Source organism: Salvia miltiorrhiza, chromosome 8 (genome assembly GCF_028751815.1).
Source record: "Salvia miltiorrhiza cultivar Shanhuang (shh) chromosome 8, IMPLAD_Smil_shh, whole genome shotgun sequence".
In the NCBI taxonomy this organism is placed as follows: Eukaryota; Viridiplantae; Streptophyta; class Magnoliopsida; order Lamiales; family Lamiaceae; genus Salvia; species Salvia miltiorrhiza.
Window position 1 is genome coordinate 55,422,047 of NC_080394.1, and position 17,908 is coordinate 55,439,954.

General features: G+C 35.4%; 1 protein-coding gene across 1 annotated transcript; it reads right to left on the bottom strand.

Moving 5' to 3' along the window:
- Positions 1-472: 472 nt before the first annotated feature.
- Positions 473-1,287, bottom strand: LOC130998728 (U11/U12 small nuclear ribonucleoprotein 31 kDa protein-like). Its single transcript, XM_057924137.1, has one exon. It carries the CDS (start codon positions 1,208-1,210, stop codon positions 473-475), a length of 738 nt encoding a protein of 245 aa, XP_057780120.1. The 5' UTR covers positions 1,211-1,287.
- Positions 1,288-17,908: the final 16,621 nt, after the last annotated feature.

Consider the following 17,908-nt stretch of genomic DNA (forward strand, 5'->3'; position numbering starts at 1 on the left):
GCTTCCCGGTCAGCAGTTCCGTGAGCCAGCATCACCTTGCCTTGTTGAGCTATCTCATCCACATAGTACAATCCATCCCGCTCAGTGCCACGCCCAATAATCTCCCCCGTTCTGATATCCTGAAGTAAACAGAAGTGAGGATGCATAAGCATGGTACAATTGAGCTCTTTAGTAACATGGCTAATAGATAAGAGTTTGTGTGAAAGAGACGGGACATAAAGACAATTTGAGAGACGTAAAGTAGGGGAAATTTCTATAGTTCCGGCTCCTTTAACACGAGTCAAATCACCATTTGCAGTCTGAACATGCGTACGATGTGATGTTGATGACTTAATAATATCAGTTTTATCAAAAGTCATTGTATCAGTGGCTCCACAATCAAAAATCCACCCTTTATCTCTATCCCTATTATCACAAGAGGTTTGATATGCAGCAGAAGTATTTAGGGGGCGATTTTGTAATTTGTGAGAAGCTAGGGGGTAATTCTCATAACATGGGGTAATTTTTGCAATTCAGAACAATCAAGGGGTGGCTTTCGTAATATTTCGGAACTTGGGGGGGTAGTTTGCATAAAATGGGGTCCTTTATGAGAATTAGGAAAAGATGGAGGGTTTGGTGTGAAAACACCAAACCCTATACCTGATTTTAATTCTCCCCAATTTCCACCAGCCGCCTCCCCCTCAAAATCCCTCCCCCTACTCTCCCCTCCACTGCTACCGCCTCGCCGCCCCTTCTTCGGCGGCGGCGGCAACTCCCTCGGCCCCAAAAAATTCCGCGGGCACTCGTACGACAAATGCCCCTCCTCGCCGCACTCGTAGCACCTGCTTTTGTCCTTGTACACCTTCTTCTTAATGAACTCCGTCGCGCGCCCGTTGTCGCCGGCGATCGAGGCGCGTAGGGTTCGGCCGTTAAGGATCTTCCCATCCATCTCCTTGGCCGCCCTGGCGGCGTCCTCGCGGCGGACGAAGAGGACGAACGCCACGCCCTTGCTCTGGCGCGTGGCGCGGTCCTTGAGCACCGTGACCTTGGCGAGCTTGCCGAAGGTGGAGAAGATCGTGTGGAGGTCGGAGTTGGTCAGGTTGTAGTCGATGTTGCTGACGTACAGTGTCTCCTTGGTTCGGGCAGGGGCGTATGAGGCTGAGATTCGGGCCGTGGCGCGGGCCTTCGATGGCTTTCTTGACTTGATAATTAGCTGGGAACTGAAGGACATAATTTGGGGTGATTTTGTTTGGGGAATTGACTCAACATGGAGTGTTGGATTGCAGCTCGAGATGATTTTCGAACTCATTTTTTCTATTTCTCTCTTTTTTTTGTGTTGATTTCTGCTACTTTTCTGGTTTGGTGTATTGGCTAGGAATGGTTTTGGTTTTGGATTATGAACGATGATGATTCGTTTGTGAGTTCCTATGGTTGAACCTGCTCTGATACCATGTTAAAACATGGTATCATCATAATGTAGAGAAAAGAAGCAAATGATTGTTCTTGTATTTCTTGATACTTCCGTATTACAATGATACTCAATTTATAGGTTTAAGAATGATCAAAGTCATGCAAATCCCTATAATTAAGGTACTAAAGTCCTACAATATATTTCTTTTGACTTTACTTGTGGTTTTTCTTGACTTTGTTATTGAGTATTTTCAACACACTGCTCTGAATCTGCGGCCATTTCAGCATTGGAGATTAAGAAAGAGCAAGACAGCTTTGGGAATGATAGCCTTAAGATTGAAGTTGACATCTCTTGGTACTGCTGCAGTTAGGGCTGTCTAATTGGTTATCGGATTTTGGATAATCCGTTAACCGAACCGAAATTTCCGGGTTTGGATATCCAATAACCGAATTTTTTGGGTATCGGTTCGGTTTCGGGTATCATTTTTAGAAAAATTTCGGGTATCGGTTAACCCAATAACCGAAACGGGTTAACCGAAATAACCGAAAATTATTTAATAAATTATTTAATATATATATTATATATATTTTAATTATTAATTCATTAATTTATTTATTTTTTATTTAAAAATCGAGTCTTAGCTAAAATAAAATTATGATATGTTTAAAGTTTAAGAATAAGCTTTAGTCTAGTGGATAAGTTTCTTTGTGTATTTTCTAGAGACTAAGGTTCAAATCCTTTAGCTAGCAAATTATTTGAATTTTAATTTTTTAAATGGGTATTTCGGATACCCAAATAACCGAATCGGGTAACCGAAGCGGTTATTGGGTAACCGAACACCTAAAACGGTTCGGGAACGGTTAGTAAAATATAGCAATTTCGGGTTCGGGTAACCGAAAATTCGGGTATGGGTAACCGAACCCGAACCGATCGACAGCCCTAGCTGCAGTGATAGTTTTTGGGTAAGGGTGAAAGTGGAGAGTTTACCCATCGACATTATTCGATTCAGGCCCTTTGGAATATCCAAATACATTTGGGAGCTCTAAGGGGGTGGTCCCCACTTAAGAGCCATCACATGTGAGTCATTTTCTCTTTTAGAGGGCATTTACTTTGAAAGATTAATCTTGATAGATAAAAATAGTAAGAATAATCTCTTGTTTATTTTGATGGATTGAAATTTTGGGATAGCCCAATATCCTTGATTATTTCTATCATTTTAGTTAGTTTGGCTTTATTCATATCTCATTGAAAGAGTGAGATTGGAGAAATCCTATTATTTGGGATAAAAATATTTCATCATGCATTTTATCAATCATGCAAAGTGTCGCTCTCTTACAATATAATTAATTATTTTTAAGTGAACTCTTTCATTATTCACAATATATTACTATTTTTTATTAAAATTTATATAATTTCCTATTTTTTGTGGATGGAGAGAATGGAGTATACAATTTGTGTAGTTGTAGAAAAAAAAATGAAAGTTTGTTTACTCAACCAAAAATGAACAAAAGTTTGTGTGGTTAATTTAAGGCAATTAACCCATTAAAATATCAATCGACTTTGGTTCCACGAAAAATAAAATTATTTAGAAATTAGTTTTATTTTTAACATTGAACAGATGATGAGCCATCCTCACCTTTCAACTGTACTAGTACGCCCTCCCATGCGATGCACGGCCACGATATATTTATTTATTTTTAAAATTTGAAATTATGTAAAAATATTATTATTTATGAATCAAATTAATTAATAACAAAAAATATATTAATTTAAAAATTAGTATTTGATTTAAAATAGTGTATAGTAATAATTTTATCAACTTAATGAGTAGGAGTATGATATTAAGTTCAATGAGTATTGTATAATAATAATTAAATTTACCGAAAGTTTTTTGTTATTGATTATTATTTTCTATTAAAATTAAAGTTAATAAATACTTTTATAATATTGTCTCGATATTTGTTGATAATTTTGCATTATATTTTTTAATTAATATTTTTAATTTAAATATTTTTATGTATGCTTTGATAAAATAATTCAACAAATAAATATTATGTTTTTTTAATCAAAAGTGAAGAGAAGATATATAAATTTTGTAGGAGAAAGAGATACAAATACAAATAATATAATAACAAAATAAGGAGAAAGAGAAAAAAATAAAGAATATTGTAAAAGAGATAGGAGAGAGAAAAGTAATCACTTTAAAATTTTAAATTATAATAAATTATTTATTTCAAATTCATATTTAATGAATTTTAAATCAAATTGAAGATCTTGTCATGATCTTTAACTTAAGATACACATGAAATATATTTTTATAATAGACGAAAAAGAAGTAAAATAAAAGAATTAGATTTTGATTTTGTTTTAATCTTAGCCAGCAATTTAATCTTAGTCAGAAATTAATTACGTGGAAAAAAATAATCCACATAAGCTCCAACTCATCACTCCGGTGGCCGGAAAAAACTAAGGGGATGAAATTGCAAAAATTGAAAAGGTTATGATTTAATTCGCCACACTTCAAAAGTCACGTTAAAATTGCAAATTCAAAATTGTTCGTGATTTTATTTGCAAAAACCCCTGTATTTTTTTGCCAAAAAAAAAGCTCATGATATAAACCAAAAAATTAGCAAACTTGATGTATTTTATGGCAATAACCCCTACTGAAAATGTACAAAATTATTTTCTTTCGTCCAAAGGCCCAAACTTAATTAGCCCAACAATTTTATATGCAATCAAAATCCCTAGTTTCTCTTATCATCTATCTAGCGCCGCTTCGTCTATATATGCACATTTTCTCTTTTCAATTTTGTGGGTTGTTTTTCCTGATCATCAACATCTTTTTTCTCCCTATTTTTTTTGTTTTCCTTCGCTTCTTGGTCTCGGAGGCTTCATAGAAGAGCAAGAAAGCAGAAGGTCCAATTAATTCACGAAGGTGTAGAGAACGAAATTCGGTGAACGTGAATTTTGGTGGCCATGAGAACGAAATTTCTTCTTATACGCTGCGAAAAGGAGTGCGTCACACCCAAAGAGGAGAGAATTTTTGTGGGGAAGGCCTACACTACCTGACACTTCATTGAAAGCTCTTCCTTTTCTTCTTTCTCGAGTCTTCTTTCACTTCATTTTCTCGATTTTTTGTGATGCTGAAATGAGAAATTTATGAAGATGGAAGTTTATGGAAATTTATTGTTTCACGAAGATGTAAATACTGATTCATGAAAAATCTACCCACGTTCGTTCAAATAATCCTAAAATTTTGGAAAGGAAACTGTCAAAAAAATTGCCGGGAATTTCTAGCCGTTAAAACTGCTGCTTTATATATAATATAGATTCGACAAGGAACAGATTGAATCAAACCAAACTGAGACCTCGTGCAAACGTTTATGTTTTAATTTGAGCCAAACTCAGAAATTAATTATGAAAGCGTGTTTCTCTCCCCAAACACGATTACTCCTTGAACGGCTGAGATTTGATCGACAACATCCAACGGCTCACCATGTATCGAAATAAGCAGATCTACTTTACCTTTCTTCCAATTCCTCAAAAGTCGTTTTTCACCTTTCTTCTCTCAAAATCCTATCCCTCATTCTTCCCCAATTCTTCAGCTTCCAATTTCAACTACAAAACTATCCCAATAATGAGGTCGAACCACGCCTCCATGTTACTGGGTAGAATTTTGTCGAATTCTTCATCTAAATTCTCCACTTTTGCCATCGCTTCTCCACATTATCAAAATAGAAACAAGTGATGGAAGAGAGAGAGAGAGATGTTATTGCTGAGCTCTATCTGTGTATTAATTGTTTTTCAGTTGTCAATAGTTTTTAACTGCCTCCTGTTTGGGAAGTAAGAAAGCAAGGCAGAAAGCATTGCATCACAGATTCAAGAAAGAACCTTTGGAGGGTCGAAGGGAAAAAATTCAAGACAATCAAAGTTTGTTTCTTTTGGAAGAACGAGACAATCATTAGATATACCGATTGCCCTTAAATATATAGGATAAGAAGAAAAGTAAATTAATCAAATTATGTTGCTAAATGAGACTAGTTATCAAAATTCTCATATCAGAAAATTTGATGAGAATTTCATTATTCAATGAACGAACTGAGTTTAAGCTTTAATTTCACATGCATAAAAAAATTGGAGCTAAGTTCAACCACAAATATATATATATATATATATATATATATAGGGGGCCGCTCCAATGAGACCCTCTAATTTTAGTGAGATCTAGGGCACGATCTAATGCGTTTATTTTATCAATCCTATGGCTGATATTGTATCTGGAGGGTGATTTTTTTTCGCAGGGTTCGAATCCTGGAGGGAGCAGAATATTTTAAATTTTGTTATTCATCAATATATACTGCATTATTCATCAGTATATACGGCCCTATTCATCAGTATATATGTCTTATTCATTACGAATTTTTTAAATTTTATTTTTCATCAGTATATACATCTTGTTCATTAGATATACGTTTTGTTCATTAGTATTATATATCTTATTCATTGTACTCATGTTACACGAAAAATAGGGGGTCTCACTGGAGCGCGCCCCTATATATATATATATATATATATATATATATATATATATATAGGGGTGGGTTAGGATAAAAACACTTTAAGTGTATAAAATATAAACGTTTCTTAATGTACGAATTTTATGTAGAACATGTATGAATTTATCCAACAGAGTTACGAATTGCGAAAAATAAATTTTTGTTACCTTTGGGATTCGAACTCAGGACCACAAATTCATCCAACAGGGTTATGAATCAACCGTAGATCTTGATGATCTAAGGGCTGAAAATCATTTATATTTTATACACTTAAGGGTGTTTTTATTCTAGCCCTCCCCTTTATATATATATATATATATATATATATATATATATATATATAGGAAGAGGTTCTAATAAAAACCTTTGTTAAAATGAGAACTAGGAACCTAATCTTGACCTTTTAAATATTAGATCTAATGGTTAGAATTTAGTCAACAAAAGAAGCTGTGCATCTATTATATTTTACTGTGCACTTAAAAAATATGCAATTTATGCAATTGAAACCAACAATGCAAAATACTCAAGTAAATCGAAATTGTGCATCTATGCAATTGAAACTGTGCATCTATGCAATCGAAATTGTGCATCTGTAGTTTAATCTCAGCCCTCTATTTTATTTAAATCAATGACTTTAAATTGGTTCCTAGTTTTCATCTTAAGAGGGGTTTTTATGTTAACCCTACCCTATATATATATATATATATATATATATATATATATATCCTGTGTGTCGATCTATGGAGACCATCAAAAAATTCGAAAAACAAAGACCAAATCCTGTGTGTCGATCTTGGTATATCCAAGGGTGATGATTCATCTGGTGAAGATTTGATATTTTCGTTAATTATCATAGATATATGCAATCAAATCTTTTATTTATGAAATATTAATTTGATGAAGAGTCTGTTACGTGAATAATGCATCCACAGAACCTAGTGTTCGTAGAACATACTAATGTTCGTTGATATGTTCGTAAAAAAACAAATGAACACACTAATGTTCGTCGATATGTTCGTAAAAAATTAAATGAACAAACTAATGTTCGTTGATATTTTCGTAGGAAAACAAATGAACATAATAATGTTCGCATATTATATTCATTGACGGATCAGGTCCCAGAACAGGAAGTTTTAGAATTTACGGGATTTATTCAACGTGATCCCAGATTTCAGTGGATTTAATCAACCAATATTTAATTAATTACATGAAAAATCAAATCAGAAAATTATATGAACCGTTAGATTAAGCAAGATCGACGCACAGGATTTGGTCTTTGTTCTCTATGTAGGGAAGTGGTCTACATAGAAGCTAACTATATATATATATATATATATATATATATATATATATATATATATATATATAGAAAGAAGATCATGTGAGAATGGCATTTTATTGTGACACCTAAGAACTAATCCTACCCATTCAATTTCTTAATCTAACGGCTGGCAGAATAATTAACATTCAACATGTTAAAATGACGATTAAGGGTAATTATGGTTATTCATAGCACACTTATTCGTTATTTCCCTAATGTCATGCAAATGATATCCTATAATTATGGTAATTTAGATTATGGTCAAACAAACATACCCACTAACTCACGGTTTTTTAGAATTAACATATCTTTGTGAATCTCTCATTTTCTTCATCAAGAATTGGTTTCCCAAAAATTTAAAGAGATAACTTACATTCTTTAAATTAACCACTTGTTCATATGAAAAATGAATTATTATGATTCTATTCATGAACAATAACTTATCATACATTTCAAACAAATGAACATCTACATAAATAATGACTTGTTCACCTTCGGTGTTCATGCATGATGGTCAGTATTCATTCTTATTCAAAGTTCATTACCTTAGTTTGTAGTTTGAATTGTGTTGAACTTATCTTTTATTCATGATTGTAATAATTGATGAACAGACTTTTTTCAATCAATGAACATGTTTTTTGTTCATGTATATTTTCAGATGAATAAACTCGAACGCTGATAGGGCTTGTTCACATGTATTTTGAAACCTCAACGTATGTTGTTCGTGCGAACATAAAGTCACATTAATGGGTGTTGTTCATTCATGATCAAATTGTTCATGTATGTTATTTGTGTGAATAAAACAAATGAAGATTCATTTATTACATTAGTTTGTGCTTTGAAAAATTTTAACCTTACCTTTTATCCATGACTGTATTAAATTATGAACAAGTATTTTTCAATTAATGAATATGCTTTTGGTTATGAATTCCGAACATGGAACATTATTTATAAAACATTAAAAAAGTTACAGGGAGAAGTCTTTGATATTGGTTAACAACGGTGCATAACCAAATTTCTGCACATTTTTTCATAAGCATACATAAGCAAATTATAACAATGAAAAATGAATAAACTTTGATTTCAACTACCAAATGCAATCATGAGTCTGTGCTTTATTGAAATATGACATAAAACATAGTATTTTTTAGAAGTCTATTGTTCATAATATTACTGACTTATTTCATCCAAGTAAGACATAGTTAGCATTGAAGTTACTATTCTTGCACAACTCCCGATAATGTGTAGACACACATTTCAGCAGCCCTCCTATCACATCATTGTACTCGCAACTTAAAATCGTGCCACAATATCTAACTCGCATACGGCTCCTATGACGTGGAGACGACGATGATATTCCACACTTCCAACTTGTTGATCCATTGCGCATAATGACGACAATCTGAAATTTAACACATAGCATATTCATATACGATAATAGAAATGAATAAAGTATATTATATGCACATACACTATATTCATAGCATATGTCATACATGCACAACTCCACATCATATTCACACATTCAATAAGCATAAACAAAATCTTATATTAACAAATATACCTCATATTCACATTATAATCATTGCCAACAATAATAAGGATCAACAAATGGTATATTTATATGTAGTAATGTTTAAAACATCCACACAAAAAACATACACGGGCATACGAACGACCTGCAGCCACTTGTCATGTTCATATCCAAATAAAGATATGAACAAAGCAATTTGCCAAAATAATTACTATGTTCACATGCACAAGGTAAAAATAGTAATACTTACTATGTTCACATGAACAATTGAAGGGAACAGATGGTATTTAGTAATACTTACAATATTCACACGAACAAGTGGCATGAATAACAATATTTCCATTAACACTAGTCATATTCACAACATTATGTACAATTACACAGACTAATCCCAATGTAAAAGACCAAAATACACACGGAGATTGTCATATTCACACACAAATATGAACAACAAACATAGACACATGAACATGAAATCGAAGAAAATCGTCGTCGAAAATCACACAAGAAATTGTCCTATTGATTCCCCACCAAGCCGAAAATCACACAAACTAACCCCACCAAGCTGGTGTTCGTCAAGAAAAAGATTTAAACAGAAAAAATATATACATCCCTGAATATGACACTCACCGTCGTCGATGGAGGCGATGTTCACCGGACGCCGACCCTAAATGTGGTGATGAACTTGTGGTTTGGTGATAGATGAACAAGTTTTTTTACTCTAAAGTGTGTTCGACAGTGATAGGCTAGAAATGAAGTGAAAAGATTGCATGAAATAATTAGATTACCTTTTGAATTCTATCTAATTTAGGCAAACACGTTAATTCATGAATCTCTTCAAATCTTTAATTAATATGCGTTATTTGACTTTTATGTAATACCTTATGTGCCCTTATTCACACAATTCGATTGATATCTTAATTATATAGTAATATTAATTATGATTATTATCTTTAAATGTTAGTCGTTGGATTACCCAAAATCAAGGGCTTAAGATTGTTCTTAGGTGTCACAAAATCTAAAATTCTCACATGATACCAACCCTATATATATATATATATATATATATATATATATATATATATATATATATATATATATATATGGAAGAGTTCAACGGAGACCACTCCCCTATATACAGAATGAAGACCAAATCAGAGCCATTGATCTCACCAAAATCAATGAATCAGATTCATCTGAATTCTTCAAGTTTAGAAAATCCCATAAATTCCTCATTTTTCAATTTTGGGAACCAACGAACATTATTATGAACTTACGAACATAAGTATGTTTATTTGTATGTTCATTTGTTTTTATACGAACATATCGACGAACATTAGTATGTTCATTTATTTTTTATACGAACACATCGACGAATATTAGCATGTTCGTAAGTTCATAATATTATTCGTTGGTTCCCAGAATTGGAAAATGAGGAATTTACGGGATTTCCTCAACTTAAAGAATTTAGATTAATCTGATTCATTGATTTTGGTGAGATCAATGGCTCTGATTTGGTCTCTATTCTCTATATAGGAAAGTGGTCTCCATTGAAGCTGACCCTATATATATAAGGTTAAGATCAATGAAGAATTTCCTATGTATTAAGAATAAAGAATAAATATATACCCTAAATTACTAGAAATCCTACGGTGAAGATCAAAACAAATTAGAAACTTTTCATCACCCATTTTGTGTTTTCACACGATGGAAGGGTAAAAAGGAATTTTAATTCCACCTAATCACCTTCATTCAAAATTTTGGTAGGGCTGGGAATCGGGTCGGGATCGGGTACCCTACCCGAAAAAATCGGGTACCCGATCCCGAATAAGACCAAAATCCTAAACCCGACCCCGAACCCGAAAAAAATCGGGTACCCTAATACCCGACTCGGGTATTTGGGTACCCTAAATTACCCGATCAAAATTGCATCTTTCAAGTCAAACTGTGAAAATCGGGTATTTCAGGTATTAGGGTACCCGAATTACCCGATTTGAAGCAAATTCAATTTGAAGCAGCCAATTCAGCCTAAAGGTAATTCTAACAAAATCGATGCAGCAAATTTTACCAAGAATATGAGGAAATCGAAATTTTAACAACAGGTTACAGTATATAGGTTAATTTTAACAAATCTTCTCTAACCACATTGACATGGAAATCGAAATCTGTATGAAAAAAAATAAGAAGAAGAAGAAGAAGAAGAAGAAGAAGCTCAACTGTCGTTGGAGCTCGGAGGCGGCACAGCTGCTGTGGGGCGACAAGCTCGGTACCGGAATGACGGCTCGACTGTGCGAGGGTTGCGGTGGGACTGGCGGTCTGAGAACGGCGATGCAGGTGGGCGAGGGGCGTCGCTGGATCGCCGGAGACGGGAATGATTTTTGGAGTGGGGGGCGGGCCGGTGGCCCGGCGAGAGTTAGGGCTGGGATTGGGATTTGGGATTGGATTTCAATTCAAAATGGAAACTTGGGAAATGGGAAGGGCCGATGGGAAGCTGCAGCAGCAGCTTAATTAAATTTAGTTTTAGTTTCATATTAAATTTAATTAAATTATTTGAAATATATTAAATAAATTAATTCGGGTATTTCGGGTATACCCGATACCCGATCGGGTATACCCGATACCCAATTTTCTAACACCCTAAATACCCGATCCCGAACTCGAATCCGAACCCGAATTTTTTGGGTATAGGGTACCCGATACCCGATTTTTTCGGGCCGATACCCGATCCCGAACTTCTTAGTCCTAAATTTCGGCTTCCAATTTTACTCCAATAATGAAGGATTTATCCACCCCCACTAACACCAATTTTCAATCATTCGTCAAACCCTACCCACTCAACTTTTTCAATCGATTTCAGCCGGCGGCTCCTCAATTATTCTTATTTTTCGTTCAGTTTTCATCAGCGGCTCGTCGCTCGCTCACCATCTTCCTTTCGGTTTTCGCCGACGGCTCGTGAACAGCAGGATGTACGGCCGATGTTGTTGGCGGAGCACGAAAATGGAGTCGATGAGTTCTTTGAGTTTATGACATGGATTACACCTTTTCAATTGTTTTTTTTTCCTTTTGTTTGTTTTTTACTTTAGTGTTTTTAATTCAAATGGGGACATTCCTTTGTTGTGTCTAATTCTTTGAAAGTTGAAACCTTGACTTTTTGGTTGGGATCTTATTATTTACAGAATTAATATTAATATTGAGCAAATTGGTTTTTGTTATTTTTTCTTTGTAGTTTTGCAGAATTTTTTATTTTTTTAATAGATTGGACGAGATGATCGTATTCAGGCAGTTCACGAAGCTGGAGGTGAAGGTGATCGCCGATATAATGCTCAAGGAGGTCTTCGAGAGGCTTAAAACCAAGGAAATCGAGCTTCAGGAGATTCAGATTTCAGAGATAGGGCGGTCAACGAAGGATATAACCCGAGCTACGGAGTTAGGCCTCTCTGAAGAGCTATCATGAGACTGTTGGAGGATAGCATAGCGGAATGAGTTGGTACTCTTGCAGGTTATGTTGTTTCAAAATGGTGATTCTGTTAGAAAATGGAGGTGATTATATAGTGGTTTGAGTGTGGTGAGTGATTGTAGTGAAGTGGTGTAGAGAATATTGTGAGTGTAGTGTGTGTAGAAGATAGAGATAATGATTTTAGAAAGGAGCTCTTGTCTCCAAAGAACTTAGATAATAGTAGATAGAGTGATGTTTTGAGATTGTTGAGATTTTTATTTAGATAGTCACAAATGGCTCACAAGAGCTCTATTTATAGGTGTGGGAAGATCTCTCTAGATCCCACTACATTAACTTGTATTTAGAATTCTCTACTAGCATCCACTTAAGGAATTCTCTAGATACTATATGGAAAATATCTAATTTCTAGAATATCATACTTGTCCTAGGTATTATTTAGAATACTCTAGATTAATCTAGCTAGTGGTGAATTCTCTAGTTTATACATAGCTTATTCTCACTTAGAATATTCTAGATAAATGCATCACACTTCAATACTCCTCCTTGATGCATTTATCGGTTACTCCAAGCATTCTTCGCAGAAATTGGAATCTGTCCCTTGGTAGTGCTTTGGTGAAGATGTCCGCCAACTGTTCTTCTGTTGGAGAATACTTCATCTCGATAAGTTTATTTGCTTCAACATCTCTCAAGAAGTGATACTTGATGTCGATGTGCTTGGTGCGATTGTGCTGAATTGGATTCTTAGCCATTGCTATCGCTGACTTGTTATCGCAGTAGATCTCTGTTGATGAGTCTTGCGGTTCGCCCATATTCGCTAGTATTCTTCTAAGCCATATAGCTTGACATGTTGCTTCGGCTGCTGCAACATACTCAGCTTCTGCTGTTGATAGTGCAACTGAGTCTTGCTTCTTTGATCCCCAAGAAAAAATTCCTGAGCCAAGCTTGAAAGCATAGCCTGAGGTGCTTTTCATGTCATCTTGAGATCCAACCCAATCACTATCGCTATATCCACTGATCTGTGAGTCAGACTTTGGTTTGTACCAGATACCATGGTTGAGCGTACCTTGCAAGTATCTGAGAAGTCTCTTTGCTGCTCCATAGTGGGTCTCCTTCGGACTCTCCATGAATCTGGATAGAAGGCTTGTTGTTACTTGATGTCAGGCCTCGTTGCCGTCAAATATAGTAGACTCTCAATCAAACTTCGATAGTTGGTAGAATCTATCGGTTTTGACCCATCTTCTTTCTTCAGCTTCTCGTTTGGAATGAGAGGTGTAACCACTGGCTTGCAGTTTTGCATCTTGAACTTCTTGAGCATATCTTCAATATACTTCTTTTGTGATAGGAAGATACCTTCTTCCTCTTGACGTATCTCCATTCCGAGAAAATAGTGCATTAATCCCAAGTCTGTCATCTCAAAGGTGCTCATCATGTCTCTCTTGAAATCCTCAATCAATTTTATGTTATTCCATGTGACGTTTAAGTCGTCAACATAAAGAGAGACAATCAAGATGTCTGTACCTTGAGTTTTGATGTATAGATCTGCTTTGTTCTTGCTCCTCATGAACCCTTGGCCGGTGAAATATCCGTCTATTTTGTTGTACCAGGCTCGTGGCGCTTGTTTGAGCCCATAGAGTGCTTTCTTGAGGCGAAGAACTTTGCCTTCTTGCTTTGTGAATTCTTCCGGCTGCTCCACATATATCTTGTCTATTAGATCTCCATTGAGAAAGGCCGACTTAACATCAAGCTGATAGATTTTCCATTTTTTCTGAGCCGCTAGAGCTATGAGTGCTCGAATTGTGTCCATCCGAGCCACTGGAGCAAACGTTTCTGTGTAGTCGACTCCTGGTACTTGAGCATATCCTTTTGCCACAAGTCTTGCCTTATGCTTCTGGATCGAACCATCAGGATTCAGCTTTGTCTTGAACACCCATTTGACTCCAATGACTTCCTTGTCACTTGGAAGATCCACCAACTCCCAAGTATCATTCTTTTCTATCATTTTTATCTCCTCCTCCATTACTTTAATCCAAACTTTCTCTTTGGATGCTTTTGCATAGTTATTTGGCTCCAAAGAATAAAAGTTGCATGTTTCATATATATCAGTGGATTCATATAAATCTGCTAGAGTTCTTACCCGAAAAGGTGGAGATTCTGGTGAGGAGTCTGAGTCGGATCCACTTGAGCTATTGGCTTCTGAAGAGGACCTTGGTGGGCTTTGTTGATCTTGTTCTCCATGTTCCGTGACTTCTTTTAGGAGTGTAGTTGTTGTCCGCCTTACAACACTTTCTGTCTCCCAATTCCAAGAGGCTTGTTCGTCAAATTCTACGTCTCGACTTGTCACCAGCTTCTTGGTCTCAAGACTGTAGATTCTATAACCCTTGGATTTAGAGCTATAGCCGAGGAAGATTCCTTTCTCCGTCTTGTCCTCCAGTTTGTGTCTTTTTACTGAGGGAATGTGGATGTAGCAGATACTTCCAAAGACCCTAAAATGTTTGGCTAAAGGCTTTTGTCCTGACCAAGCTTCGATCGGCGTCTTGTTTAGCACGGCCTTTGTTGGACATCGGTTGAGCAGGTAGACCGATGTATATACACTGCCTTCGCCCAAAACTTCTTTGGCAATCCTTTCTCCGCCAGCATGGATCTCGCCATCTCCATGACTGTTCGATTCTTTCTTTCTGACACGCAGTTTTGTTGTGGAGTGTAGGCCACCATTAGTTGATGCTCCACACCTTCATCTTCACAGAACTTGTCGAACTCTTTCGAGTTGTATTCAGTACCTCGATCGCTTCTTAGCTTCTTTATTTTGCAACCACTTTGTTTCTTCAAAGTTCTTAAATCTCTTGAAGATTCTAAAGACTTCTGATTTTTCTTGGAGGAAATATACCAAGTCATTCTAGAGTAGTCATCAATAAAGAGTATGAAGTACATGTTTTGGTTTACTGAAGGTATGCGCATTGGACCGCAAACGTCGATGTGGACAAGCTCTAGTATCTCCTTGGCTCGCCATGTTTGCTCCGTTGGAAATGGTTGTCTATGTTGCTTTCCGATCATGCATCCTTCGCGTACACCTTCTCTTTCATTTAGAAGAGGCATATCTCTCATCATATTTTTATGATGAAGTAGCCTCTAGGCATTTAGGTTGAAATGCCCAAATCTCCGGTGCCATAGACTTATATCGTCGAGTTGAGCCACCATTGCCTTTTGTGGATATTGCCACTGAATGGGAAAGTTTATATTTTTTCCCATTTTTACTACTGCAATATCTTGGTTATTTCTCTTGTCGTAAATTCGAAAAAAATCTTTCTCAAAGTGGAGGGCATATCCACTTTCCATCATTTGACCAACACTTAATAGACTTTGTGCAAGACGAGGTACTAGGAGAACATTTCTAATAAATCGCGTACCTTTATTAGTTTCTATGGCAATTGTACCTCTCCCTTTCGTCTCCACCAGTTCTCCATTGCCCATCTTCACCTTTGTCTTGATTGAAGTATCTAACTCATGGAAGATGGTCTCGTTGGATGTCATGTGGTTGCTGCATCCGCTATCGATGTACCATTCTTCTTCTCGTACTTCCGTTGCCGAGTGACATGCATAGAACATATACTCCTTCTCATTTAGATTTTCTGAATAGTTGGCTTGATGATTTCTTCTATCTCTGCAGTCTTTTTCCACGTGCCCGAACCTTTTGCAGTTTTTGCACTGTGGCTTTCCTCGATGATAGCAGTCTTTTTCCAAGTGATTTGTCTTCTTGCAAATTCCACATGGTGGAAAATTTGCCTTGCTCTCCTTGTTGTTGGAGCTTCCTTCCTTGTGATTGCTTTTAAAATTTCCGCCGCTCCTTGACTTAATACCTCTAACGTTGAGTTTGGACTGAAAGGCACACTCAAGTGGACTTTCATGTCGCCTACTCAATCGTTGCTCGTGTGCTTCCAAGGAACCCATCAGCTCCGCGACTGGCATTTTTGACAAATCTTTTGATTCTTCAATCGCCGCCACTACTGGATCATACTTCTCGGTAAGGCTGATTAAGACCTTCTGTATGATCCTTTCATCGGAGACGTTATCTCCGTATGACCGCATTTGATTGATTATTTCCATTATTCTTGAGAAATAATCTTTTGTGGCTTCTGAATCTTTCATTTTAAGATTCTCTAGTTCTTGCCTTAAACTTTGTAGTTTAATGGATCGAACTTTAACATTTCCTTGGAACTCCTCCTTAAGGATATCCCAAGCTTCTTTTGCAGTAGTGGCTCGAATAATTCTTGCCATGATAGAATCACTAACAGACTGTTTGAAAAGATAAATAGCTTTAGCATTTTGTTGCTTTAATTTCTTACGTACCTCGGATGAGGATGTCTTGTTGATATCTTCTCCCAGCATGGTGATTCCTTCTTCAATGACATCCCAAAGATCATGGGATTCAAGGCAAGTCTTTATACGAACACTCCAATAGTCATAGTTTTCTCTATTGAATATTGGAGTCGTGATGAAGAGGCTTGACGACGCCATAACGCCCGCTTATGATCGAACAAGCTCTGATACCACTTGTTAGAAAATGGAGGTGATTATATAGTGGTTTGAGTGTGGTGAGTGATTGTAGTGAAGTGGTGTACAGAATATTGTGAGTGTAGTGTGTGTAGAAGATAGAGATAATGATTTTAGAATGGAGCTCTTGTCTCCAAAGAACTTAGATAATAGTATATAGAGTGATGTTTTCAGATTGTTGAGATTTTTATTTAGATAGTTATAAATGGCTCACAAGAGCTCTATTTATAGGTGTGGGAAGATCTCTCTTGATCCCACTACATTAACTTGTATCTAGAATTCTCTACTAGCATCCACTTAAGGAATTCTCTAGATACTATATGGAAAATATCTAATTTCTAGAATATCATACTTGTCCTAGGTATTATTTAGAATACTCTAGATTAATCTAGCTAGTGGTGAATTCTCTAGATTATATATAGCTTATTCTCACTTATCATATTCTAGATAAATGCATCATACTTCAATAGATTCACTTGAGACATATTGGAAAAATGTCTTGGGTGTATTCAACAAAATATGTACCTTATTCATAATGTATGAGTAGTTATTCAGCAAATTAATATCGTTATTCGGAAAAAATAATTTTTGTTTGGTATGTTTTGAACAATATTCTTTTTTTTAGAGTAGGTTTTGAACAATATTCAAATACAATATAATTATTGTTTATCGTACAGAGAAAGTTATTCAGCAAATTAATATCCTTATTCGCAAAATATAATTCTCAGCAAATTAATATCCTTATTCGCAAAATATAATTCTTATTTAGTATGTTTGAACAATATTCAAATACAATATAATTATTGTTTATCGTACATAGAAAGTTATTCAGCAAATTAATATCCTTATTCGGAAAAAAAATATACTAATTCTTATTTGGTACATTTTGAACAATATTCAAATACAATATAATTAATGTTTATCGTACAAAGAATGTTAATATACAAAAGATGAGTTTTTTTTCCTTTCTTTTTCTGTCTCTTCTTCCACCAAAATTTTCACTATTTTTTTTAACCTTTTTATATTATAATTATTATTTAAACGTCACCAAATTTGATCATGAAAAAATAATCAATATGTATCTCAAATTCAATATTTGCTG